The sequence below is a fragment of the Dipodomys spectabilis genome, unplaced genomic scaffold (assembly GCF_019054845.1).
Source record: "Dipodomys spectabilis isolate Male_0828 unplaced genomic scaffold, ASM1905484v1 ptg000299l, whole genome shotgun sequence".
Classification (NCBI taxonomy): Eukaryota; Metazoa; Chordata; class Mammalia; order Rodentia; family Heteromyidae; genus Dipodomys; species Dipodomys spectabilis.
In genome coordinates, this window is record NW_024870976.1 from 1,939,307 (window position 1) to 1,967,274 (window position 27,968).

The 27,968-nt window shown below is 60.4% G+C and overlaps 1 protein-coding gene across 1 annotated transcript; it reads left to right on the forward strand.

Moving 5' to 3' along the window:
- The first annotated feature begins 453 nt into the window (after positions 1-453).
- On the forward strand, positions 454-27,556 carry Mmel1 (membrane metalloendopeptidase like 1). The gene is made up of 23 exons (XM_042701919.1): positions 454-598; positions 8,858-8,935; positions 9,460-9,519; positions 10,024-10,185; positions 10,333-10,413; positions 12,564-12,659; positions 13,067-13,185; positions 13,645-13,710; positions 15,867-16,001; positions 16,076-16,165; positions 17,956-18,092; positions 18,355-18,448; positions 19,149-19,277; positions 19,788-19,886; positions 23,786-23,869; positions 24,451-24,554; positions 24,854-24,912; positions 25,259-25,378; positions 25,966-26,099; positions 26,206-26,271; positions 26,754-26,849; positions 27,174-27,250; positions 27,342-27,556. The coding sequence occupies exons 1-23, from the start codon at positions 454-456 to the stop codon at positions 27,439-27,441; spliced, it is 2,331 nt and encodes a 776-aa protein (XP_042557853.1). The 3' UTR covers positions 27,442-27,556.
- The last annotated feature ends 412 nt before the right edge of the window (positions 27,557-27,968 follow it).

Genomic DNA, 27,968 nt, shown 5'->3' on the forward strand with positions numbered 1-27,968 from the left:
CCCTTCCTGAATCCCGGATGCCCCCGCAAGGCGCCCGGCCCACTGGTCCAGGATGCATCCCCCACCACCCCTGCACCAGCTCGTCAGGCAGGCCCCCCGCGAGGCCCGGGGCAGCCCGGGCCCTGGGCTTCCTGGGCCAGGCAGCATCTGCATCCTGGGCTGAGAGCAGAACCATGGGAATGGAGCTGACCTTGAGCCCAGCCTACCGCCCCAGCCCGCCGCAGTGCCTCCCCCGGCGTGGGGAGCCCAACCTGGAGACGGCTACTGAGGGAGTCCTGCTCGCTGGGCACCCAGAGCCCGACATGTGGGCTAGTGGGGAGAAGCAGGGGCCGCGCATCCCAGCCAGCGGCCGGGCATCAGGAGCTCCCCGCCGCCTCTCCCTGCCCTGGCCTGCAGGTCGCTCAGCCGTGCGCCTTCCATCCCTCCTCCGTCCGTCTGTCCGGAGTCTCACTGATGGAGAAGTCTGAGAGCCCGGTGGGCATCATGGAGCGAGCCGGTGGGCCCGGGAAGCGCAGGGGCTTCCCGCCGTGGGGGCTGCTGCCTCCACTGCTGCTGGTGACCGGCGCGCTGGTGGTGCTGGGCGTCCTTTACAGCAGAGGTGAGTGAGCGCCCCGCGCCCGCGCCCCACACCCGCGCCTGCTCACAGCCGTGAATGGGACAGGAGCCCGCCCAGGGCTTGCGGCTCCCAGGGCTGTGCAGGGACACTGACCTGCAAGGAGCTGGCAGCCCCTTCCAGAAAGCTCTGCTGCGACTGGAGCTGGAACCGACACGGGTGGGGTGCCGTGGTGTGCTCCCCACCCACCCTTCTGCCTCTGCCCGACTCCTGACGCATCCCCGCCCCCTCCCGCCAGCCCCCTCCCCAGCCTCAACCTCGCAGCCCGCCGCAGAGCGCGGCTGCAGTTCCCAAAGAGCCCAGCAGCTGGAGCCCACGGCCTGGAGCCGGCCCCTCCCCCACTGCACCCCTGCCCCTCCCTCACCCCCCACAACAGGTCAGGTGACAGTCACCAGGACCTGGTGTTTTCCCAGGCTCTGGTGTGAGGCCCTGGGTGCTCCCCGGGACCCTCTGACCCCCACAAGGTCCCGTATGGAGGGGCAGGATGCTCCCCTGTGAGTACAGCCTGGGCGCCTGCAGCTCTGCATCTGCTCTGCGCCTAGGTGGTACTGCTACACCCCCACGGGGAAGGCACAGAATTTAAGGATGGTGCGCTTACCTGGCTGGGCACATGCACAGGTACCTTTGCTACTAGAAGGTTCTCACACACATCTGCCCACCGCTGGGCTTCTCTGGTCTCTGGAGAGCCAAGAGCCCAAGAACCTTTGTTTGGGACTCACTGGACTCAAAACATGGGGTTTGAGATTTCTGGGGCACAAAGCCCAGCCCCCATGGAGCTGTGAGGGGGGGCGGTGCGTGCAAGCCTGGAGACTTCTAGGTAGGCCAAGGAGCCCATCCCACAGGAAAGACGCTGCTTGCTGCGCGCTCGCCTGTGATCTCGGAGGCCAGGAGGTCCCTGCCCTGGCCTCTCTCTGGGTCTGCAGGCCAGCCTCTGGCCTCGCTTCAGGAACTCACTGGGCTGTGGCCCCTCGAGTTCCTCCCAAGGCCATACAGTCTCATCTTCTTGGCCAGAACTCTTGTCCCCCAGAAGGACCAATGACATGCCAGCCAACCTTGGCCAGGTCCTGGATCTGTGCTGGCAGGAGGTTTTTACATTATTCATTTCTTCTCTGAGCTTTTCCTGACTCTTCATTCGTTTATACTTTTTTTTTTTTAATTTCCAGGTATATGTGAGCATTTAGTTGCCTTTTTTACATTATTGCTGATTTCTGGCCTAATTGTGCTGTTGTCAAAATATTCCCACCATTGCCATGAGATTCTCTGGGGTTTGGTGAGCTGGCCTTAGAGCTGATGCTCCGTCAGGTTGACACACAGTCCAGGTGTGTACTGTGGGGCATGCTGGCAGCAGCGTGTGCCTCCCAGGAGGCAAATCCAGTCTGGTGTATATTTGCATTCTTCATTCTCTCGTCTGTTAAAAGATGAGTGTGTGTGTGTGTGCGCGCGTGTGTGTGTCTTATGCTAGAGAGTTGTCAATTTTCTGTAGTTGTGTAAAGCATTGACCTACCTTACCCAGTTAAGACTATTATTGGGGCTGGGAAGGTGGCTCAGTGGTAGAGTGCTTGCCTTGCATGCATGAGGCCCTGGGTTTGATTCCTCCGTACCACATAAGCAGAAAAAGCTCGAAGTGGCACTGTGGCTCAAGAGGTAGAGCACTCACCTTGAGCTGAATCACTGAGGGACAGCGCCCAGACCTAGAGTTCAGGCCCCACGACCGACAGGGGGAAAAAAAAAGACTTTATTATTTTACAGATACAAAATTTGGTATAAATTGTAAAGTTGCTTTGATCAATGTAACACAATGTGACACTTAGCTGTACACGTGAGATTAATCTATTTTCTACCATCATTCTGCAGAGATGCTTTCGATCCTGTCTCAATTCTGTTTTGCTTTCAGTCCCATTCTGCCTTGCACATATGAACACAGCTCACTGCCATTTGCTTTGTCTGTTTTTCCCATTCCTTTCTCTGGAAACATTTTCTATCTTGCATTAGATGTACCCCCTTGCATCCGGGAATAGCTTGCATTTTGGTTTTGTCTGTTTGCAGCCCCGTGATTACCGAAATGTGTCTTTTTGTCTACTGTGTGCATTGTGTTTCCAGCGCCTGGCTCTGCTCTTCTCTTGCTTTTGTTTGGATGATCTATTATTATTCATTCCACTTCCCCTCGATCTGCTTGAAGCTTTTATATTTCTATGCCCTTGAGGGTTATGGTAGGGCTTTTTTTTTTTTAATTACTTGCTATTTAAAAGTTACAGGTAAACTTTTTTTCCTGAAACTGTGTTTTGAGCTTGCTTGCTCAGCTGGTGCTTACCACCAGACCTATACCTCTAGATGGCTTTTTTCTGGTTATTTTGAGGTCCTGAGTTCAAATCCCAGTATGCCAAAATAAAAAGAAACTCAGGCCTGCCGGAGACCTGCAGGACCTTGTCTGCATTTTGCAAGGCTCTCCGGGGATTCGTCTGCACATGAAGGTTTGAGCAGTGGTCACCGATGGTCCATTGTAAAAAAAAAAAAACCCACAAGCTCAGCCTGTCTCACTCAGAAAGTGCCACAGGGGCTGGTTAACAACCTGGAAAAACATTCATTTATTCTCCCACAGATCTGGAGACTAAAGTCCAACATCAAGGTGCTGGCACTTTGTTTCCCCTGGGAAGCTGCTCTCTGGCCGTGTCCTCATGTGATGTAGCAAGCACACACAGGTGTTTTCTCCTCCTCTTACAGGGACTCTGTCCTCCCCAGCCAGGACCTCACCATCATGACTTCATGTACTCTTTACCACTCGGTAAAGGCGCCATTTCCAAGTACAGTCACACAGGGAGTGTGAACTTGGTATGGACACAAAGTCAGCCCACCTCATGTGGGAATCTTCTAAGCAAGACCTCAAAGATGCACGACCCCAAGCAATGCAGGCCTTTTTTGTGATGAGAGTTGAATCCTGCTGCAAAATAATATATCAGCAGGAATCCTGAGCTTTTATAGATGTGGGAATACCTTTCCTTGGTATGCATCCTTCCGTGAACATTTGGACAAGCAAATCTGGGCCTAGTGGTTTCCCTCAGGATGGTGGAGATCTGGGTCCACTGTCCTTGGAGTTCCATTGCTGAGGTCTGAAGTCAGCTGCCAATCTAGTGGCCACTTGGGTTTGTCAGATGAACCATCTTCTTTGTCTGAATTTTCTCTTTGTCTTTGCTGGTCTGCATTTTAGCCATGAGTTGTCATAGCTAAGACAATTCTGAGTCCTGTTCTATTTTGTATCTGTTATGATTCCTGCATCAAAGCATTAATAACATTTGCCAATTCCAGACAACCTCAGCCGCCATCTTTTTTGGATATTGTGTCACATTATCTCTATTGTTTTCCTTCTTCAGTTCTGATTATGGGTCAAGGCGTGTGGCTCAGCAGTGAATTGCTTTCATTGCACACATGTTTGATACTACTCTACCAGATATTAAAACAAAGAAGTTCTGATTACAGATATGCTCAGTTTTTCTCTCTACTCTCCACAACTCAACTTTCCCATTGTATTTTCCATCTATTTGACAGTGTTTTAGATTCCTGGTAAATTCCATAAAATGGAATTCTAATTCACAAAATCTCTCTTTAGCTATGTTGTATCTAGTGCTTCACCCACTATTCTGTGTTATGGTTGCTTATAAACCTCAACTACTTTTTTTTTTTTTTTGTCTTTGTTGGGCTTGAACTCTGGGCCTGGGCACTGTCCCTCAGCTCTTCAGCTCAAGGCAAGTGTTCTACCACTTGAGCCACAGTGCCATTTCTGGTTTTCTGAGTGGTTTATAGGAGATAAGAGTCTCATGGGCTTTCATGCTCCAGCTGGCTTTGAACATGATCCTCAGATGTCAGCCTCCTGAGTAGCTAGGATTATAGGTGTGAGCCACTAGCGCCCGGCTACATGACTTATTTATAGGGTTTTCAACTGATTCTTTTACAGCATGATTTTTAAAAAATTATTTCTTGTTCCTATTCTCAAGTATTTTATTCCCTTAAGTTTTATACCACTTAAGTATTGGTGCCTTAAAACCACCCCAATACCCAGTGGCTTATAATATTAAATTTTCAACACAACATATACCCATAGTTTGGGCTGGGGTCAGTGGATCCAGTTCAGGCTCAATGGACAGTTTTGTTCCTTGGGAGTTCTGTCCACCTATGAGGACGGGGCCGTTCCTCTCCTGAAAAGGGAAGAATTCAAGAGGACAAGTGAAAATACATGGGCCTTGGCTCAGAACTAGAATGCTCCACTCCCACCTCATTCCCTTGGCTAGAGCAGGTCACATGGGAAATCCTCATGAAATCACACGAGCAAGAGGATTCGCGGAGATCATACCTCTTTAGCAAAGTCATACAGCCCAGGATGCAGAGAGGAGTCATAATTAGGAGCTGATGCACCATCTTCTGGGTCAGATCTAAAGTCTGAGACACCCCCACCCCAAGGGTCTACGCTGCTGCTGTGATTTCTCACACATGGCAGATCTTTTCGTAAATCCCTGTCTGTGGAACTGCTATGCTATATGCCTGAGAGGTTTCCTCTGAGAATACATGTTTGTTTCCATCAGGTACCCTGGGACACGACCAGCCTTTGCCTGCATCAAGTTGGTTCTTGGCATGAGTTTCCTTGGCCACAGGACTCAACTCCCACACCTAACAACCCCTCGGAAATATACGTTCTTGTGGGAGAATAGGTGTGGTAACCTTTTCTATTTCCAAGTGTCAGAGGAAGAGGAAGAGAGAAAAATGCAAATTACTTAAATCAAGGTCTTATTCAAGTGAAGGAATTTGGAAACTTTTATGCAGGAGGGAAAAACTTTTAGGAAAGAAAACTTTCACAGGGAATGTCAAAACTTCTTTTGTTTAAAATGCAGAGACTGAAAACATTGAGAGAAGTTATTCAAGCAGACGTAAAAGAGCAAAGAAAAGAAGGCATGTAGTTTGGGTGTCTGTATCTATGATGGGGAACTATCCATGTGGTGTGTGTTTACTTCGCTTCCTGGTGACCACATTTTAACCCTCGCATCCTTTGTGTCCAGGGGGACTCTGGCTTTGCTTTTTTTCCTACTTGGAAGAAGAGATTTCATTTTTTTTTTTTTGTCAATTGTGGGGCTTGAACTTAGGGCCTGAGTGCCCTGAACTTTTTCACTCAAGGCTGTCTACCCCTTTGGGCCACAGCACCACTTCTGAGGGTTAACTGGAGATTAGAATCTTGTGGACTTTCTTGCCCAGGCTGGCTTTGAACTTCAATCCAGATCTCAGCCTCTGAGTAGCTAAGATTACAGGTGTGAGCCACTGACATCTGGCCGGAAGAAGAGATTTTTGAAGCTGGAAAATGGAACTCTGCCACACGCCACAGACATGACCTTGGACACCTTACCTGGATGTGTCCATAGAAAATCTCACCAGCTGTTTGTGAGAATTAACAAGAGGCCATAAGTGAAGTTGGAAAGCATTTCTATCCCCTTATGAGCCCCTAGGGCCTCCCTCCAGCAGGACGTCCATGGAAGCCCATGTTGGGAATGTGGAAAGGCATGGCCAGTGGTGTGGTCCACATAGGCAAGACCTATTCTTCCAGAACAATGCCCTCTGCCTCCCCATTCTGGAGCTCACCACTTCCCAACAAAATGGGCATCAATTGGTTTCTTGTTTCTGCACTGAAGATGTTGGGCTTTTCGTATCATTTCTCATGGAGACAAATTCTTTCAACTTTGGTCTGAAATGTCTAGTTCCTTTTTCTCTTTGAAATATTTTGTTTCCTGTCCGTCGTGGGGCCTGAACTCTGGGTCTGGGCGCTGTCCCTCAGCTCTTCAGCTCAAGGCGAGTGTTCTACCACTTGAGCCACAGTGCCGCTTCCAGTTTTCTGGTGGTTAGAGATGAGTCTCATGGACTTTCCTGACTGGGCTGGCGTTGGACCAAAATCCTCCTGCGTAGCTAGGATTTCAGGCATGAGCCAGCTCTCTTTGAAATATTTTTATTTTAACCTGTTCCATCTCCCTCTAGCTGGCACTGTTTCTGTTGGGCAGTCGGCCATCAGTCTTACTGCTGTTCCCCTGAACACAAGGTGCGCTCCCAAATGCAATGTGTTACCTCCTGTCTGCCTGCTTCTAGAAACTTCTCTGAACCTTTAGCTCACAGCATTCTATGTCTGCAGGTGTGCTTTTCTTTGTATGCATCATGCTGTGGAATATTGAGCTACTTGGATGGGCCAGTTTGTCTTGTACCAATTTTGAAAATTTCCTAGCTATGATGCTTTCCAAGATTGCTCTCTAGAACTCTAGACACATACATGTTTGATGAATTAATTGTCCCACAAGTTTCAGATCCTAAGTTCAGATAATAGTACGTAATTTCAGGGGAGGGGGCAGAAATGTGTATATACATAGTAAGAGAGTTCCTTCCATCATCTCTTCTGTTTACATGAAATACTGGGCCCGAGTAATAAACCAATATTCATACAGGGCCGGGCACCAGTGGCTCATGCCTGTAATCCTAGCTACTCAGGGGGCAGAGATCTGAGGATCGCGGTTCAAAGCCAGCCCAGGCAGGAAAGTCCATGAGACTCTTATCTCCAATAAACCACTAGAAAACCAGAAGTGGCGCTGTGTCTCAAGCAGTAGAGCACTCGCCTTGAGCTGAAGAGCTGAGGGATAGCGCCCAAGCCCAGGGTTCAAGCCCCACAACTGACAAAAAACAACAACAACAATATTCATACATTGCTATTAACCCCATTGTGTAATGGTCAGAGATTCTCTTCTCTGCTGTGTTCCTGTTAACAAAGTCCAGGCTACTTAGATTAACGCATTTCCCTCTTGGGTCCTATCTCGGGTCCAGGCTCCTACCAGGATACCATGTGACACTTGGCTGTTGTGTTTTCTTAGCAATTCTTCACTGCCATAGCTTCTTAGACACTTGTGGGTTTTTTCTTTAAATGATCTGTCTGACAGCTTTGAGGAGTACTGGCTAGGCATTTTGTAAGATGTTCTTGAACTTGGACTTGTCTGATATCTTCCTTATGAGGAAGGGTAACGTGTGTTGTGAGAAAGAAGACCAGAGCTCATGGCTGCTGTCAGCCCTGACCACCTGGCTTGAGGGAGCATTTCCCAGGTCCCTGTACCCTCCTCTTACTGTTCCTCTCCTTAGCATCCTCCTCTCTGGGTGGAGGTCACTCTGTGCAGTTCTCCCTCATGCAGCGGGGAGTGAGGACCACTTCACTGGTGGCAGAGTAGCACACGTGGTATTTGCAATTCTCCTGCAGGAGAGAGCTATCATTTTCCCTCGTTAATTTGTTCAAAGGTTGTCCCATCCCGGAATGGCCTCATGAATATTTACTACATTTGTGTTATTTGGTTTGGAGGGCTGGTTTAGTCGCATTCCCATTTCTAGTGACTACCCCTCTTTTCCCTGAAGTTGATCAGAAGCTCTTAATCGTTTGCCTCAACCCAAGCAGCGTGCACCAGTTCCTCCTCATCCCACCATGTCAGGGGTGCGGGGCCGCCTGAGGACAGAGCCGGGCCTGCCCAGCACCAGGCTAGCCCGTAAGATCACCAGGTGTTGGATTGATGACCCTTGTGAGGGCAGGCCTCAAGGCAGCTCGGGCTATTTTTGAAATCAAGTCTGCTTTATTTCCCCAAGGCCAGGTGGGACAGCAGTTCTCTGTGTTTCTCAGCACAGCTGTGCTGAGAAGACAGGTGTACACACCACACCCAGGTTTCTAGTGATTCAGATGGGCCTTGCACCACATTGTCCAGATCTCAGCTTCCAGAGTCACTAGAATTATAGCAATAAAGGAAAGTTCTAGAAGCACAGCCTGCCCTGCCCTGTCCCTGCACCTGGGGGCTCCCTTCTGTCTCCTGACCTGCACCTGGACCTGGGGACCCCTTCTGTCTCTCTGCCCTGGACCTGGGGGTCCCCTTCTGTCTCCCAGCCTGTCTCGAGGCAGGCCTTGTGGGGAGGGGGGGCCTTGCCCTTCAGCAGACCGGGAAGAGCAGAGTGGGGGTAACGGCTGTCAGCGGCTCAGCACCTCCCGGCGCGGAGCTACTGTCCCCCTAATTGAGCCAAGTATCCCACCCTGATGGGACACCCCCCACCTTGCGTGGTCTGCTCCTGGAAGGCCCATCTGCCCAGGTCTTGGTTTCCCTGTACCAGCGCTGCTGTTGTGGGGTGTAGGGGCACACCGCTGCCATCCCCAGGACCTCAGGTGGGGCCCGGTGGGCTGAGTGCTGTGTCTTTCCCCAGGGAAGCAGCTGCCTTCCTTTACTAGCTGGCTGTGCTTCTCACAGGAAGAGAAGACGGTTGTAAAACGAAAATCCCGAGGTAGCCTTTGCCTTCCCTGACATCAGCCCCCAGAGAGTGGCTGGCACCTGGGCATCTAGGCCCGTGGCGGGCGGGGGCACACCGGGGAAGGGGGCTCTGTGTGCGCAAGAGGGAGCCGCAGTCTGTCAGCAGGCACCTACTGTGTGCAGGAGGCCTTCCTGGCACTGGGGAACCAGTTGGCCCCAGGGACGGCATCTGGCACCTGCAGGAAGAGGCAGGGTGGGCGTCCCGGGAGCTGCCTGGGGAGGTGTCCCTAACGGTGCCTCAGCCTGTGGGGGCCCTGGGCTGCTGTGGGGTCACTGTCAGGTGACTGCAGCGGTCCTATCAAAGCTCAGACCACGAGGGGGAGGACCCAGGCTGGGCTCCCGACCCTCAGGGCCTAAACCAGTCCAGGAGGTAGGGGCGGGGTTTCCTGCCACACCCACCCAAGCCCCTCCCCACCAGGCCCGCCCCGCCTCCCCGCTGCAGCCCGCCCTCACTTCCCTCCCCTCTCCCCACGCTCACTGCGGGCTCCTTGTCCCCAGCTATCCAACAGCCAGCACCCACGGATGAAGTCTGTACCACACCAGGCTGCGTGACAACAGGTAAGCCCCTCCCCCGGGCCCGGCGGGATAGGAACCCGCGGTGACTTCTGGAAGCAAGCAGAATTCTCAGAGGGGTCCTGAGTGGAAAGGTCTCCCATGGCCTCCACCACTAGGGAATATCAGGCCCCCCTGTCCCCAGCACACTCTGGGTCCTGGGACATAGCTGCCCCTCCCCCAGGAGGGACCAGGTACCTCAGGGAGCATGGGGAGCCAGGAGCCAGGCTGAGCCCTTCCTTAAAGCAGGTACCCTTTCCACGGCGGCCTCGGCCCTCGGGCCGAGGTGCCAGGGTTCTGGAGGGGCCACAGGGGCTCCTGCGGTTCAAAGGGACGGCCCTAGGGCTTGAATTGGTTGTCCCTCTTGCGTCCAGCCTTAAAGCAGCTCAGAGAGGGAGACTTATTCCCCAGGGCACACAGCCTGTCCCCAGGACTGGAGACTGCAGAGACGGTGTCAGGCCTCCCCCAACTCAGCTCCCTCTCCCTCCCGCGCCCGCCGGGGGTGGGCAGCTGCCAGGATCCTGCAAAATATGGACCCAACCAAGAAGCCGTGCGAGGACTTCTACCAGTACGCGTGCGGGGGCTGGCTCCGGCGCCACGTCATCCCTGAGACCCACTCGCGGTACAGCGTCTTCGACATCCTCCGGGATGAGCTGGAGGTCATCCTCAAAGGTGGAAAGCGGCCACTGCCTGGAGGGCGTTGCGGGGTCCAGCTGGGGCCACGCACAGAGGGTCGCCGCCCTGGGCACCCAGGAGCGAGCTGGGAGAGGCCCCCGTCCCCAGCAATCTCCTCTGTCCAGCCTTCTCCTCTGCCCACAGGGGTGCTGGAGAATTCCACTGCCAAGGACCGGCCAGCTGTAGAGAAGGCCAAAATACTGTACCGCTCCTGCATGAATGAGAGTAAGTGGGCTTGAAGGGGTCAGCTCCCAGAGGCCCGCACCCCGGCCAGCCGTAGCACTGCCTGGGGCTGGTACAGGAGAATCTGTGTGCTGTGCTGCCCACTGGCCAGGGGCCAGGCTCCCTATGCGGTGCAGGCTCACCACCAGACCTGCGTCCATCGCCCAAGACAGTGGGGTTCCTGCCTGGGAGGCCAGCACCGTGTGTGCATGGGACACGTGTATGTCACGTGTGCATGTTATCCTGGACGCGTGTGCGTTAATGCGTGTTGCACTGTATATTGTGGTATGCGTGTATGCATGTAGACTATGGGTGAGTGTATGTTGTGTGTGTGTTTGTATACACGTCTTGTCTGCAGGGCTGTGTGTGCACATGGTATGTGTGATGATGTATAGATGTGTGTTTATGTGTCTTGTGTGAATGGCTGTGTCTGTATGTGCATTGGGAGTGTGCACGCGTGTGCATGTGTGTGAAGGAACCTGTGTAGGTGTGTGTGTACATGTTTGTATTTGGTGTGTGGTTATGTATACGCGTGCATGTACACATACGTGCATAGATGTGTTATGGGGAAGGTTTTCAGTGCCACGGTTTCTGTTTAAACGATGTGCGTGCTGGGGGTGCCCCTGGCCCAGTCCCTGAAGTGCTGTGGCTGGGGCTTGCAAACCAGCCTCTGGGCACCCCTCGGCACCTCCACCAGGCTCACCTGGCCCCCCTTCCCCACCAAGAGGCACCCCCCCCCCCGCCGCCCGCCTGCAGGCGCTGTCTGTGGTGGCAGTGCGCCCCTCCCCCCCGGCTCTGCCCCCCTCCCCCCCGGCTCTGCCCCCCTCCCCCCCGCCTCTGCCCCCCCTCCCCCCGGCTCTGCCCCCCTCCCCCCCGGCTCTGCTTCTCTCCCCCCGCCTCTGCCCCCCTCCCCCCAGCTCTGCCCCCCCTCCCCCCAGCTCTGCCCCCCTCCCCCCCGGCTCTGCCCCCTACCCCCAGCTCTGCCCCCCCTCCCCCCGGCTCTGCCCCCCTCCCCCCCCGGCTCTGCTTCTCTCCCCCCAGCTCTGCCCCTACCCCCCGGCTCTGCCCCCCTCCCCCCAGCTCTGCCCCCCTCCCCCCCCGGCTCTGCTTCTCTCCCCCCGGCTCTGCCCCCCTCCCCCCCGGCTCTGCCCCCTACCCCCAGCTCTGCCCCCCCTCCCCCCGGCTCTGCCCCCCCTCCCCCCCGGCTCTGCTTCTCTCCCCCCCGGCTCTGCCCCCCTCCCCCCCGGCTCTGCCCCCCTCCCCCCCGGCTCTGCCCCCCTCCCCCCCGGCTCTGCCCCCCTCCCCCCCGGCTCTGCCCCCCTCCCCCCCGGCTCTGCCCCCCTCCCCCCCCGGCTCTGCTTCCCTCCCCCCCGGCTCTGCTTCCCTCCTCCCCGGCTCTGCCCCCTCCCCCCCAGCTCTGCCTCCCTCCCTCCCCCCCCGGCTCTGCCCCCCTCCTCCCCCCCCCCCCGGCTCTGCCTCCCTCCCCCCCGGCTCTGCTTCCCTCCCCCCCGGCTCTGCTTCCCTCCCCCCCGGCTCTGCTTCCCTCCCCCCCGGCTCTGCCCCCCTCCTCCCCCCCCCCCCCGCTCTGCCTCCCTCCCCCCGGCTCTGCTTCCCTCCCCCCCCGGCTCTGCTTCCCTCCCCCCCGGCTCTGCTTCCCTCCCCCCCGGCTCTGCTTCTCCCCCCCAGCTCTGCCCCCCTCCCTCCCCCCCGGCTCTGCCCCCCTCCTCCCCCCCCCCCCCCCCCCGGCTCTGCTTCCCTCCCGGCCCGCCAGCCGGCCGGCCCTCATGGCCACCCTGGCTCCGCACATGCCACACGTTCTTAGCTTCATTTGGTGTTCTCTCAAGGTTTGATCGGATCGGCACCATGAGTGGCCGGCTTGCCTCTCCTGAGAGCAGCAGCTGGTCTCTGTGGACATTCTCTCCTGTGTCCTTACTCCCTTTGCCCAGGCTTACCTCCCTGCTGCCAGCTCCCAGGCCTTCATCCTGGTCCAAGGGCTCAGGACTACTATCAGCCCCAGAGCCCTTGCATGCCTGAGCGCAGTCCTCGCAGGCTGCTGGGGCTGAGTGCGCAGGAGGGCTGGGCGTTGGTGGCTTGTGATAGCTCGTGGCCAGACCCCTGGAGTGCAGGTGACTGAGTTCTGCCTCTCTTCTCAGGTATGATAGAGAAGCGAGACTCCCAGCCCCTGTTGAACATCTTAGAGGTGGTGGGAGGCTGGCCGGTGGCCATGGACAGGTGGAATGAGACCGTAGGTAAGGCCGAGCTGCTCCCAGGGGACGCCAAGAGGCCCATGTCTGCCAGAGCCAGCCTCGGGGTCCCGGGAGATGGCTCAGGTCCCACAGCAGGAAGGCGACCCCGGCTGGGACAGAGCCTCTGTGTGGCCAGGCCCCCGGGGTATCCCAGGCCCTGCTGGGTGCGTGAGCTCTGGGAGGCACGTGGGACAGAGTGGGTGGCCCTGAGCTGCTGTGTCCCTCAGGGACACGGGAAGGGGGGCGGGGATCTCCCCCAGCCCTCAAGGCCCACAGTGGACCCTCTGTGGTGAGCCAGAGGGTTCCCCTCCAGGCCCAGAGTCCCAAGCATAGGAGGGCAAGGGGCCAGGCTGAGACCCAGAGCCCCCCCACCCCCCGCCGGGTCTCCCAGTGCGATGCTCACTCCCCAGGCCCCAAGTGGGAGCTGGAGCGGCAGCTGGCTGTGATGAACGCACAGTTCAACAGGCGCGTGCTCATCGACCTCTTCATCTGGAATGATGACCAGAACTCCAGCCGGCACATCATCTACGTAGGGGTCCCCCTGGGGCTGGGTGGGCGGCCCCCTGCGTCCCGCACTGGGGGCGGGAGGTGGCAGGGGCATCAGGTCTGTGTGTAGACCCAGCTTCCCGCTCCCTGCCCAGGCCCCCTTCAGAGCCTGCAGGGCTGGGGGCGGGGGGGAACAGGGGTGAGTGGAGGGGGCAGGGCTGGGGCCCAGGGCTGAGCTGGGAGGGCATGCAGTAGCCTGGTTCTCGCAATGAGACCTTCCACACCTGGGTAGAAAGCCTGGCCTGAGAACCGTGGCTGCCACAGGTGCATGCTGGGTGGGCTGAGGGCGCAGGCTGGCCTGGTGTGCATCCCCTTCCTCCAGCCCAGCCCCGCAGCGGGAGCAGCATACCACAGCACCCCCTGAGGGGGAAAATCAAGGGTCGCACTGCACAGGGTCCTGGGCACCGCTGCCCATGACCAGGGTCACACCTTGTGTTTCCAGATAGACCAGCCCACCTTGGGCATGCCATCCCGCGAGTACTACTTCAATGAGGGCAGCAACCAGAAGGTGAGCATGCGCCCCCCCCACCCCGCCCGCGGCCTTGGGTCTCCCAGCTGCCACCAGTCCTTCCAGCCCCACAGAGCTTCCCTGAGCACTTGGGCTTTAAGCCTAAGTGAGTGTTGCGGATGTAATGTGGACATGCAGCTTCAACCGCCCCCTGCCAGTTCAGGGGCGAGCCCACCAGCCAGGCAGCCTATGGAGCAGAGGGTGTCACCCCAACCACCTGTGCTGACCCCCGTCCATTCTACCAGTCCCCAGAGGCCCAGGGGCAGTCAGCCCTGAGCCTGGCCTGCTCTGGCCTCAGGAGGTCGGTGAGGAGAGGAGCGCGGGAACTTGGCAAGCTAGGGCCAGGGGCCTGGAGGCCGGCAGCCCAGGGACAGCCAGGGAAGGGCTGCGGAGACCCAGGCTCAGGAAAGAAGGCAAGGGGCATGAAGGACAGTGACAGGCAGGGCGGACGCTGCTGTGAGGGCCTCCTGGAGGAGGGGGCCCAAGCTGGGCTAAGAAAGACCAGAAGGCCCATGAGTGGAGGCTGGAGGCCAGGTTGGACTAGTGGTATCGGCCTGTGGGGTGCCAAGCCGTTCGGCCTCTGAGGTAAGTCCCTCCCGGGATGGGGAATGAGGAAGTAGGGTGGCCACGGGCTCCTGAGACAGTGAATCTCTGGCCAGGCATCTTGGCCGGGGCCTCCCCGAGTCCCCACCGGGCAACGGCCCTGCCCATGCAGCCCACAGGGCTGTCTCTGGCCATGTGGCCAGCAAGGATGCGGGGAGGACGGGAGCTCAGCCAGGAGCTGCCCAGCAAACCCCAGGCACTCGGTTCCACAATGGGGCGGGAAGCTGAGCGGGCCCACAGAACACGCCAGGGCCACACAGCCTCATACTGGAAGTGAGGTCACGGCCGCGGGCCCAGCCTGGGCAGGGCCAGCGCCACAGAGCCCGCTGGACCAGCTTCCGGGGTGTACCACAACCGCATCCCACTCCTACAGCACCCCACGGGCCTCCCGGGGTGCACCGAGTCACACCCCCACCCCACAGGCCTCCCGGGGTGCACCGAGTCACACCCCCACCCCACGGGCCTCCCGGGGTGCACCGAGTCACACCCCCACCCCACGGGCCTCCCGGGGTGCACCACAACCACATCCCACGCCCGCCCCCACCCCCGCAGAGCTTCCCGAGGTGCACCGGGTCCCACGCCCGCCCCCACCCCACAGAGCTTCCCGGGGTGCACCACAACCACATCCCACGCCCACCCCCACCCCACAGAGCTCCCCGGGGTGCACCAGGTCCCCCGCCCCCACCCCGCAGAGCTTCCCGGGGTGCACCGGGTCCCCCGCCCCCACCCCACAGAGCTTCCCGGGGTGCACCGGGTCCCACGCCCCCACCCCGCAGAGCTTCCCGGGGTGCACCGGGTCCCACGCCCGCCCCCACCCCGCAGAGCTTCCCGGGGTGCACCGGGTCCCACGCCCACCCCCACCCCACAGAGCTTCCCGGGGTGCACCGGGTCCCCCGCCCCCACCCCACAGAGCTTCCCGGGGTGCACTGGGTCCCACGCCCGCCCCCACCCCGCAGAGCTCCCCGGGGTGCACCGGGTCCCACGCCCCCACCCCGCAGAGCTTGGGTGCACCGGGTCCCCCACCCGCCCCCCCACCCCGCAGAGCTCCCCGGGGTGCACCGGGTCCCCCGCCCGCCCCCACCCCGCAGAGCTCCCCGGGGTGCACCGGGTCCCCCGCCCGCCCCCACCCCCGCAGAGCTTGGGGTGCACCGGGTCCCACGCCCCCACCCCACAGAGCTCCCCGGGGTGCACTGGGTCCCCCACCTGCCCCCCACCCCACAGAGCTTCCCAGGGTGCACCGGGTCTCACGCCCGCCCCCACCCCACGGAGCTTCCCAGGGTGCACTGGGTCCCACGCCCCCACCCTGCAGAGCTCCCCGGGATGCACCGGGTCCCACGCCCCCACCCCGCAGAGCTCCCTGGGGTGCACCGGGTCCCACGCCCACCCCCACCCTGCAGAGCTCCCCGGGGTGCACCAGATCCCCCACCTGCCCCCCACCCCACAGAGCTTCCCAGGGTGCACCGGGTCTCACGCCCACCCCCACCCCACAGAGCGCTCCGTGGTGGCCCAGGCAGCCCAGGCCGCCCAGCCCCATCCGGCATCCTTTGGCCCAGGTGCGGGAAGCCTACCTTCAGTTCATGATGTCCGTGGCCACCATGCTCCGGAAGGACATGAACCTCCCCAAGGACAGCCAGCTGGTGCAGCAGGACATGACACAAGTGCTGGAGCTGGAGACGCACCTGGCCAATGTGAGGGGGCAGCCGGGCCGGGGTCTCAGGCCGGGCCGGCTGCCGGGCCCCTGTGACCCTCCGCCCTCGCGCAGGCCACAGCCCCCCAGGAGGAGCGGCACGACGTCACAACCCTGTACCACAGGATGGACCTGGAAGAACTGCAGTACAAGTTCAGTCTGAAGGTGAGGTGGGTGTGCGGGCGAGCCGGGACCGCGGGAGGGCCGGCACCACTCCCTCCTGAGTGTGCATGAGGGCCAGTGTGTGCAAAAGTGTCCCGGGACTTAGGTCTCACCAGGAGCAGGACTGAAAGACACTGCAGGCAGGCCTGGTCCCCAGGATCGCACCAGACCCCTGGGGAGTCCTTGTCCCTGGTCCTGTGGGCTGGGGTGACCAGCACTGACCAGCATGGATGCCCTGCCCGCATAGCCCCCCACCCCCTAGGCCCAGCAGAAGATGGCGGTGGGTCCCGTTGAGGTCCTGGCTCTGGGCTCCGTTAGAACACAACGTAAATCCCTAGCTGGCGGAGTTCAGGTCTGTGTGGAGAAAGGGAACAGGGCAGGGAGGCGTCTGTCAGAATGAGACAGTGGGGTGGGGGGCTCTGAGTGAAGACGGTACCCCCGTGCCCATCACTGAAGCGAGGCTGCGGGAAGGGAGCTGGGGTTCAGGCGAGTGAACCACACTGGTGTGGACAGTTGCACAGAGGTTGGGGTGGATGGGACACGCTTGGCCGGAGCTCCTCAGGATGCTGAGGGCATGGGCCAGTGGTGAGGGCGTCATGAAAGGAAGCTTCTGGGTTCATCTGGAAGGTGTGAGTCACAGGGCTGCGGATGGGCGAGGTGTGGGGCCTCGTGGAGACATCCAGAAAGCCAGGACTCGGGGGGTTCAGTACCAGGAACTGCCATGAGGCCTTCCATCCACACCAACTGCGCAGACCACGATTAGCCCAGGCCTGGCTGGCAGGAGGCCCTGCACTGCGCCATCTCCTCCCAGACACAGCCCTCACCCCCCCAGCTGCAGGCACCAGCCCGGGGCCCAGCAGGCACCGGTTCATGGGCACCCCACTCCATAAGTCCCCATTCTCCCGTGGGCCTTGGGTGAACCCCGGGTCTGGACGTCTCTGAGTGATGTTGTCTACTGTGGATCCTTCTCGGGACATCCCCTGCCCTTCTCACGGTGTTTCCCCAGCTGCCCTGTGTGGACAGCGTGTCTGTCCAAGCCTCTGCTTGTTGATCTTTGGATCTGTTTGTTGGTGGTGCTGTTTGGCAGTACTGTGGTTCAAACTCAAGGCTTTGTGATTGCTAGGCAGGTGCTCTACTGCTTGAGCCATCAAGCATGCCTCTAGCTCTTGTTTCCCTTAGTAATGGTCCTTATTTTGGTCTTGGCTTCATCGGTTGAGATTCTTTCCTCCTTTCTGGGAGTTTTGGGTAAGATTGACAGTATGTTCTTTTTGTTTTGCTGTTTTGTGTGTGTGTGTGCGTGTGCGTGTGTGCATGCATGCACGCGTGCACACAAGTCCTAGGGCTTGAACTCAAGGCCTGGGTGCTCAAGATGATCACTTCTGACTTTTTCTGAATAGTTTATTGGAGATAAGGGTCTCACGGACTTTACTGCCCTGGTTGGCTTTGAACCACAAAGATGACAGGTGGGAGCCACCGGCTTACTATGTTCTTTTTTAATACCAGGTAGAATTCTCTAATGTGGCCAGATGGGCCTGGAAATGTATTTGTGGGAATATTTCAAATCATAGGTTTGGTTTTTTTCACCCATAAGAGTACCTGTTCCCTACGTCTTGTTACTTTGGCCAGCTCTTGTTGCGTCCGGCTTTCCAGCTGTCCCCGTGTTGGCTCTTACCCACGGCACAGCCCATGGGCTCTCTCTTCTCCATGTCTTTTGAGCAATTTTTAGAGGACTGGGGTTCTAAGCAACCCAGAAAGGTCTACCTGTGTCTCCCTCCCTGTCTCTCCTTCCCCAGGGCTTTAACTGGACTCTCTTCATACAAACTGTGCTGTCCTCTGTCAAAATCGAGCTGCTGCCCAATGAGGAGGTGGTGGTGTATGGCAGCCCCTACCTGCAGAATCTTGAAGACATCATCGACATCTACTCAGCCAGGTGAGACCCTGCCCTGCTTCCCCAGCCCCGCGCACACACCGACCGTCAGGAGAGGACTCCAGCAAGCACAGGCCCCTGGTGTGAGGGACAGAGGAGGCTCCCCGCTTCGCCTAGAGGAGTGAGGCCTCTCCAGCAGGCAAGGCATGCAGTGGACCCTAGAAGGCTTTTCTAGTCTAGTCCAGGTCGTAGCCTGCTGGCCAAGCTGCGTCCCCTCCTTCTGCAGAGAGCGCTCATTTGTCCTGTTTGCTGCCTCCTGCCCCAGGACCATGCAGAACTACCTGGTCTGGCGTCTGGTGCTGGATCGTATCAGCAGCCTGAGCCAGCGATTCAAAGATGCACGAGTGAACTACCGCAAGGTGAGTGCGCCCCACACAGGGGTTCCCCGCTCCCGCCCAGGCCAACCACCCCTTCATTCATTCGGTTTCTGATGCTCAGCATCCTCGGGCAGCAGGGTACCAATCCGGCAGCCAGGGCTCCTGCCCTCCTCTGCTCTGGGGAGGGTGGCAGCAGGCCCCAGGGGAGGTGACCCGCAAGGCACCAGGAGAGCCCGCAGAGTTCCAGGGAGCAGACACAGCCCATGAGAGACCGGAAGGCAGGAACAGACAGGAGCCGGGAGGGGAGATCAGGAAGGACTTCCTCCAGCCCAGCAGGCGAGGGCAGAGCTGCCTCTGAGGGACCCTGGCGTCTGGGACCGAGTCTGGTGAAGGACACAGCCCCTCTTCTACCTCACACCCTTGGGGAAAACACACAGGCAGGAGTTCTCATACGACTTCAGCCACGAGAAACCAGACCAGGGCTCTGGCAGCTCAAGAGGACATGGTCCCCAGAACTTCCTCAGAGTCAGTGCCAGCCTGGTGCCTTAGGAGCAGAGAGGCCAGGACGGGGACTTAGCGTAGGACTCCACCCCGATCCTCCAGAGGGCGCCATTCCCCCCACACCCGTGGCCGGCACTCAGAGGCCAGTCCCCACGCCCCTGTGCCGCACTCTGGCCCCCGGGGTCTGGACGCTGGTACTCGGGGTGCAGGGAGGGCGTGACTGAGCGGATGCACACACCAGGCGCTGTACGGTACCACGGTGGAGGAGGTGCGCTGGCGGGAGTGCGTGAGCTACGTGAACAGCAACATGGAGAGTGCCGTGGGCTCCCTCTACGTCAAGGAGGCCTTCACCGGGAAGAGCAAGAGCCTGGTGCGTGCCCCTGCCCCCTGAGGTCGCCTCTGCCCAGGTGGCCCTGGGCACCCCCCGGCGCAGCCCAGGGTGGGTGGGGAGCAGGCCCTGCCTCCACGACCCTACTCTTCCCCGTCAGGGCCAGCCAGGCCCTGGGCCGGCTGCCGCGGCTTATGCTCAGGACACCTAAAGGAGCACGCTAAAGCCCTGGGGACCAGGAGCCATCCTGCCCACAGGTGCCGCTGACCGCTGACCCTCTGCCGGCCAGCTCCCCGCCCCAGACCGCTGCCAAGCTGGGACCCGCACATGTTGTATGGGCTGCAAGCCTACGGTGGGCAGCAGTCAGCCACCCACGGGCCAAATGAGGCTCTGGAGGAAGGGCGGTCACCCCACGGCAGTGACGGACTCCGCTCCAGAGGCCACGGCCAGCGCGGCCCTGACCTCAGCCCAGAGGGGCTCCGGGCCAGTCCTCACAGCCCTGAGACTCGTCACCCCCTGTGGGCCGGCTCTCACCCCTCCACGCCCACCCAGGTCAGAGAGCTCATCAACAAGGTGAGGGCTGTGTTCGTGGAGACCCTGGACGAGCTGGGCTGGATGGACGAGGCTTCCAAGAAGATGGCCCAGGAGAAGGTGAGCGACCCACAGAGGCATCCAGACCCCTCCCCCCCCCCCCCAAGAGTCTAGCCAGGACACCCGTCCTCCGCCCTGGGGAAGGAAAACAGGAATACAAACGAAAACGCAATGAAAGAAAAAGGAAATCCCCAATAGATCCCTGAACCACTGGGAGTGTCAGCCTCTGGAGCAAGGACGGGAGCCTCCAGACACCTCCTGACACCTCCACACCCTGTCACCTCCTGACGCCCTCTCCACACCCTGTCACCTCCTGACGCCCTCTCCACACCCTGTCACCTCCTGACGCCCTCTCCACACCCTGTCACCTCCTGACGCCTCCACACCCTGTCACCTCCTGACACCTCCACACCCTGTCACCTCCTGACACCCTCTCCACACCCTGTCACCTCCTGACGCCCTCTCCACACCCTGTCACCTCCTGACGCCCTCTCCACACCCTGTCACCTCCTGACACCTCCACACCCTGTCACCTCCTGACACCTCCACACCCTGTCACCTCCTGACACCCTCTCCACACCCTGTCACCTCCTGACGCCCTCTCCACACCCTGTCACCTCCTGACACCTCCACACCCTGTCACCTCCTGACACCCTCTCCACACCCTGTCACCTCCTGACGCCTCCACACCCTGTCACCTCCTGACACCTCCACACCCTGTCACCTCCTGACACCCTCTCCACACCCTGTCACCTCCTGACACCTCCACACCCTGTCACCTCCTGACACCTCCACACCCTGTCACCTCCTGACACCCTCTCCACACCCTGTCACCTCCTGACACCTCCACACCCTGTCACCTCCTGACACCTCCACACCCTGTCACCTCCTGACACCCTCTCCACACCCTGTCACCTCCTGACACCCTCTCCACACCCTGTCACCTCCTGACACCTCCACACCCTGTCACCTCCTGACACCTCCACACCCTGTCACCTCCTGACACCCTCTCCACACCCTGTCACCTCCTGACACCTCCACACCCTGTCACCTCCTGACACCTCCACACCCTGTCACCTCCTGACACCCTCTCCACACCCTGTCACCTCCTGACACCTCCACACCCTGTCACCTCCTGACACCTCCACACCCTGTCACCTCCTGACACCCTCTCCACACCCTGTCACCTCCTGACACCCTCTCCACACCCTGTCACCTCCTGACACCTCCACACCCTGTCACCTCCTGACACCTCCACACCCTGTCACCTCCTGACACCTCCACACCCTGTCACCTCCTGACACCTCCACACCCTGTCACCTCCTGACACCTCCACACCCTGTCACCTCCTGACACCTCCACACCCTGTCACCTCCTGACACCTCCACACCCTGTCACCTCCTGACACCCTCTCCACACCCTGTCACCTCCTGACACCCTCTCCACACCCTGTCACCTCCTGACACCTCCACACCCTGTCACCTCCTGACACCTCCATACCCTGTCACCTCCTGACACCCTCTCCACACCCTGTCACCTCCTGACACCCTCTCCACACCCTGTCACCTCCTGACACCTCCACACCCTGTCACCTCCTGACACCTCCACACCCTGTCACCTCCTGACACCCTCTCCACACCTTGTCACCTCCTGACACCTCCACACCCTGTCACCTCCTGACACCCTCTCCACACCCTGTCACCTCCTGACACCTCCACACCCTGTCACCTCCTGACACCTCCACACCCTGTCACCTCCTGACACCTCCACACCCTGTCACCTCCTGACACCTCCACACCCTGTCACCTCCTGACACCTCCACACCCTGTCACCTCCTGACGCCCTCTCCACACCCTGTCACCTCCTGACGCCTCCACACCCTGTCACCTCCTGACGCCTCCACACCCTGTCACCTCCTGACACCTCCACACCCTGTCACCTCCTGACACCCTCTCCACACCCTGTCACCTCCTGACACCTCCACACCCTGTCACCTCCTGACACCTCCACACCCTGTCACCTCCTGACACCCTCTCCACACCCTGTCACCTCCTGACACCTCCACACCCTGTCACCTCCTGACACCTCCACACCCTGTCACCTCCTGACACCCTCTCCACACCCTGTCACCTCCTGACACCCTCTCCACACCCTGTCACCTCCTGACACCTCCACACCCTGTCACCTCCTGACACCTCCATACCCTGTCACCTCCTGACACCCTCTCCACACCCTGTCACCTCCTGACACCCTCTCCACACCCTGTCACCTCCTGACACCTCCACACCCTGTCACCTCCTGACACCTCCACACCCTGTCACCTCCTGACACCCTCTCCACACCCTGTCACCTCCTGACACCTCCACACCCTGTCACCTCCTGACACCCTCTCCACACCCTGTCACCTCCTGACACCTCCACACCCTGTCACCTCCTGACACCTCCACACCCTGTCACCTCCTGACACCTCCACACCCTGTCACCTCCTGACACCTCCACACCCTGTCACCTCCTGACACCTCCACACCCTGTCACCTCCTGACGCCCTCTCCACACCCTGTCACCTCCTGACGCCTCCACACCCTGTCACCTCCTGACGCCTCCACACCCTGTCACCTCCTGACACCTCCACACCCTGTCACCTCCTGACACCCTCTCCACACCCACGTCACCTCCTGACACCCTCTCCACACCCTGTCACCTCCTGACGCCTCCACACCCTGTCACCTCCTGACACCTCCACACCCTGTCACCTCCTGACACCCTCTCCACACCCTGTCACCTCCTGACACCTCCACACCCTGTCACCTCCTGACACCTCCACACTCTGTCACCTCCTGACACCCTCTCCACACCCTGTCACCTCCTGACACCTCCACACCCGTGTCAGCTCCTGACGCCTCCACACCCTGTCACCTCCTGACACCTCCACACCCTGTCACCTCCTGACACCTCCACACCCTGTCACCTCCTGACACCCTCTCCACACCCTGTCACCTCCTGACACCTCCACACCCTGTCACCTCCTGACACCCTCTCCACACCCTGTCACCTCCTGACACCTCCACACCCTGTCACCTCCTGACACCTCCACACCCACGTCACCTCCTGACACCTCCACACCCTGTCACCTCCTGACACCTCCACACCCTGTCACCTCCTGACACCTCCACACCCTGTCACCTCCTGACACCTCCACACCCTGTCACCTCCTGACACCCTCTCCACACCCTGTCACCTCCTGACACCTCCACACCCTGTCACCTCCTGACACCTCCACACCCTGTCACCTCCTGACACCTCCACACCCTGTCACCTCCTGACACCCTCTCCACACCCTGTCACCTCCTGACGCCTCCACACCCTGTCACCTCCTGACACCTCCACACCCTGTCACCTCCTGACGCCCTCTCCACACCCTGTCACCTCCTGACACCTCCACACCCTGTCACCTCCTGACGCCTCCACACCCTGTCACCTCCTGACACCCTCTCCACACCCTGTCACCTCCTGACACCTCCACACCCTGTCACCTCCTGACGCCTCCACACCCTGTCACCTCCTGACGCCTCCACACCCTGTCACCTCCTGACACCCTCTCCACACCCTGTCACCTCCTGACACCCTCTCCACACCCTGTCACCTCCTGACACCTCCATACCCTGTCACCTCCTGACACCCTCTCCACACCCTGTCACCTCCTGACACCTCCACACCCTGTCACCTCCTGACACCCTCTCCACACCCTGTCACCTCCTGACACCTCCACACCCTGTCACCTCCTGACACCCTCTCCATACCCACGTCACCTCCTGACACCCTCTCCACAGCCGCGTCACCTCCTGACCCTTCTTGATACAGCCCCATTAGCCCCTCAGCACAGGTCAGGCGCAGCCAGCTGGCCGGGGCCCTCCGCTCCCCAGTGGGTGGCACTGACATGGCTCTCCTCTCCCACTCAGGCCCTGAACATCCAGGAGCAGATCGGCTACCCAGACTACATCTTGGAGGACACAAACAATCACCTGGACGAGGAGTATTCCGGCGTGCGCCCACCCCACAGTCCACTCCCCTCCCCCTCCCCCACAGCTCCCAGCCCCCCTTGCTCCGTCCCACCCCACAGCCCCCTCCCCCACAGCTTCCAGTCCCCCCTCCCCTCCCCCTCTCCCACAGCTCCCAGCCCCTTCCTCTGTCCCACCCCACAGCCCCCTCCCCCACAGCTTCCAGTCCCCCCTCCCCTCCCCCTCCCCCACAGCTCCCAGCCCCCCTTCCTCCATCCCACCCCACAGCATCCCTCCCCCACAGCTCCCAGCCCCTTCCTCTGTCCCACACCGCAGTCCCCTCCCCTCCCCATTCAACCCCCTCCCCAGGCCGTTACCGGGGAGGGCACCCTGTGGACGGGCCAGCTGCTACCCCTGCCACCCTCCTAGGCCTTGGGGAGACTCTGGCATCACCGTCCACTGCAGATAGGGAAACTGAAGGCTGGGCCCCATCCACATAAACTCAGAGCTCTAGGCCACCCAGGCTGCCTGTCAGAGCCTGAGGCCTTTCCCTCCCGCCCAGCCCTTCCCTTGCCCCCTCGGACCCCTCTGAGCTCCAGCTGAGCGTGACGGACGGCTTCCCGCAGCTCAACTTCTCAGAGGACCTGTACTTTGAGAACGGCCTGCAGAACCTCAAGGCCAGTGCCCAGCGGAGCCTCAAGAAGCTGCGGGAAAAGGTGGACCAGAACCTGTGAGTGAAGCGGCCATCGCGGCCTCAGAGACTGCCCACTGGGTGGCGGGGGGGTGTGCTTGCCCGGAGCTGGCCTGGTCCAGCTTGGGGAGGGTGCTGGGCCTGGATCCTCCCTCAACACCCTCACCTGGGGGAGGGGCACCAGGAGGAAGTGGCTCTCGGGGTTGACCAAGACTCTGTGGGCACGGCCAGCTCGACCTTGGCCTCCTGGGGCAGGTTCTAGTCAGCCAGGACAGGATGGGCCCCAGGGAAGGGTCCCAGCAGATGCAGGCCCCAAGTGACCCACCTGCTCCTCATAGCTGGATCATAGGAGCCGCGGTGGTCAACGCGTTCTACTCCCCAAACAGGAACCAGATCGGTACGTCCACCCCTTCTCCCCACCTGCCGCCCAGCCTGTCCTCAGAGGAGGCGGGCGTCCCATTTCACCCACTGTCCACCTTGGAAAGGTTGTCCCGTTTCCCTGAGCAGGCCAGGAGGGAGGGGGAGGGAGGCTGCAGGGAGGGAGGGGGAGGGAGGGATGCAGAGCAGCCCGCAGAGTGGTAGGAAGGAGCTGGGGAGGGGCCTGGGTCTCCCTGCCCTCCCAGCCTCTGAGCTCGTTTCCTCTTGGCTCCCTGACCTGGGGGCCCAGGGCCCTGGGAAGGTCCTGCCTGAGCCCAGCACATGGCTAGGTGCTCACCGCTTGTGCTCTGTCCCCCGGGGGTCAGTGTTCCCGGCCGGCATCCTCCAGCCACCCTTCTTCAGCAAGGAGCAGCCCCAGGCCTTGAACTTCGGGGGCATCGGGATGGTGATCGGACACGAGATCACACACGGCTTCGACGACAATGGTAAGAGGGGTCCCTGTGACCCAGACGCCCTCCTCGTGGCTCAGGTGGGAACAGAGGCCAGGGTACAGGAGGACAGCCACCCCCCAGCTGTGGCGGCCACACCTCTGGAATGGCCCTGGAGCTGTCTGGAGAAGGAAGAACACAGGGCAGAACCAGGGCTCCTGATGACTGATTTTCCCCCTCCCCAGGCCTGCCTGCAAGGCACAGGCGGGCCTGGCCTCCCTCCATCTCTGTGAGGACCTGCCGCCATGCCCACCCAGGGCCTCTGCACCCCCCTCCCCCCTGGGTGGCACTTGTAGGGCCCTGTGCTCCCTCACTGTCGGTGCAGGAAGGTTTGGATGTTCCAGTGTCTCAGAGGCTCCAGGGGTGTCTCGGGGGCTTGGGCAGGGTCACGGGGAAAGCCTTCCTCTTGGGGAGGATGGGGGAGCTCTTAGACTATGTGCCCCCCCACAAGCCTACAGATGCCATTCACAGCTGTCTCTGCCCAGGCTCTGGGCTCCGAGTGCTGGCATTCGCTGAGGAGGCCCAGGGGGCCGCTGGGCACAGGGGTGGCCTCCGCTGGAGACTTCTGTCTTGTCTCTGCGCAGGCCGGAATTTTGACAAGAATGGCAACATGCTGGATTGGTGGAGTAACTTCTCGGCCCAGCACTTCCGGGAGCAGTCGGAGTGCATGATCTATCAGTACGGAAACTTCTCCTGGGACCTGGCAGATGACCAGAACGTAAGCGTGCCACCCGCCAGCAGTCAGGAAGTGGTTCCCCACGGGAAGTGGAAGGAGGGGAGCCAGAGCCCAGGCCGCCCCCCCCCAGCCTGTGTCTCCCGCGCAGATCAATGGATTCAGCACCCTGGGGGAAAACATCGCAGACAATGGCGGCGTGCGGCAAGCGTACAAGGTGGGCCAAGGAGGGAGGCCTTGCCCTGGGCAGAGGCTGTGCCCAGCCAGAGGCCCTGGGCAGAGGCTGTGCCCAGCCAGAGGCCCTGGGCAGAGGCTGTGCCCAGCCAGAGGCCCTGGGCAGAGGCTGTGCCCAGCCTCCTGGCCGTGGCAGGCACCCACATTTAACCCACTTAGTTTGTGATAGAGGCAACCTGTATCTCCAAGTGTGATAAAGGGTGGGGACTAACCCTGCCCAGCCAGAAGTCCTGAGCCCACAGCCTTCACTGCAGAAGTGCACTGTGGGGCTTGGCCAAGGCTCCGCCCCTCCTTGCCCCCCCTGCCCCCTGACCTGCCCGCCCCGCCCCGCCTGTGGAACTGCTCAGAAGGCTGATGCAGTGTCAGGTGCCCCATGCCGTCCCGGGAGACCCTGAGCTGGGGGATCTGCATGGGGCCCGGTGACTTGAGAGCGCTGGCAAGCCCAGTCCCCCTCGGGTGCCACAGGCTTACCTGAAGTGGATGGCAGAAGGAGGCAAGGACCAGCTGCTGCCGGGGCTGGAGCTGACATACAACCAGCTTTTCTTCATCAACTATGCTCAGGTAGACACCCAGTGCTGGTCCACGGGCCGTCGGGGCTCCTGGGCCCTCTGCCTCCAGAGGGCCCCCGCCCCGCCGCGGGGTGCCGGCAGGGATGCAGAGGGGCGAGCCCACAGAACCAGAGCCAGTGGGCCTGCAGGCTTGCTGAAGGAGCCGTGGGCTGAAGTGAGGCAGCAGAGGTCCGCAGCAGCGGAGCGGAGAGAGACAAGGAGCGGCTGGCTCTCCCATCTCCTCCGCAGAAAGGGAAGCCGGGGCCAGGCCACAGGGCATCCTTTCCAGAGGCTCCACCCCTACAGCCCCCAGCCAACACCCCTCGTGCGTTCACAGGTGTGGTGCGGGTCCTACCGGCCTGAGTTTGCTGTCCAATCCATCAAGACCGATGTCCACAGTCCCCTGAAGTACAGGCAAGCCTCCTGCGCCCTGGCACCCATAATCCCCCCAACAACTTCACTCCCCCAGGCCTCTTACACCTCTCCCGCTACCACCTGTCCGCAGGGTGTTGGGCTCGCTACAGAACCTGGCTGCCTTTGCAGAAGCGTTCCAGTGTGCCCAGGACACCCCCATGCACCCCAAAGAGCGATGCCGCATCTGGTAACCAAGGTGCAGCCGCGCTGTGCGGCCCACATCCACTCGCCGCCCCGAGGCGTCCATGCCTGCACGGTGCCCCCGCGCCTGGCGGCCACCGAGCCCACCCACCTGCCCTTGGAGCCTGCCCGGAGCGAGCCGCTGGCCGGGGCCTGGGATGCGCGGTGCCCTGCGCGGTGCCTGGCCCGGCGCCCCCGAGTCGCCAGGACCAGCGCCCAGCACAGCCCTATAGACGTGGCTAAATGTCTTCCACCCACTCTCCAAAGTGTATTCTCCTCAACTGTCCACAGCTTCAGACTTGAACTAAGTAAACGCTTCCAAAGAAAGCAGCCTTGTTTGTGCAGGAGGGCACAGCACACAGGGCGGGCGGGCGGTGAGCTGGCAGAAACCCTGGCGGGGGGGGGGGCTGGCTGGAAAGAACGGAACAACAGGGAGGGCCTTCTGACACTTCCCTCAGCCCTGGTACTGGTGATCCCACTGAGGCCACAGCGCACCGACTCAGGGAGCCGCGGTCAGCAGCTGCCCAGGGAGCCTGGG

Coding starts and splice junctions, on each gene's coding strand:
- Mmel1 (XM_042701919.1), top strand. CDS start 454: ATGGAGAAGTCTGAGAGCCCGGTGGGCATCATGGAGCGAGCCGGTGGG. Junction 16,166..17,955: donor AGTACAAGTTCAGTCTGAAG/GTGAGGTGGGTG, acceptor CTCCTTCCCCAG/GGCTTTAACTGGACTCTCTT. Junction 24,555..24,853: donor GAAAAGGTGGACCAGAACCT/GTGAGTGAAGCG, acceptor TGCTCCTCATAG/CTGGATCATAGGAGCCGCGG.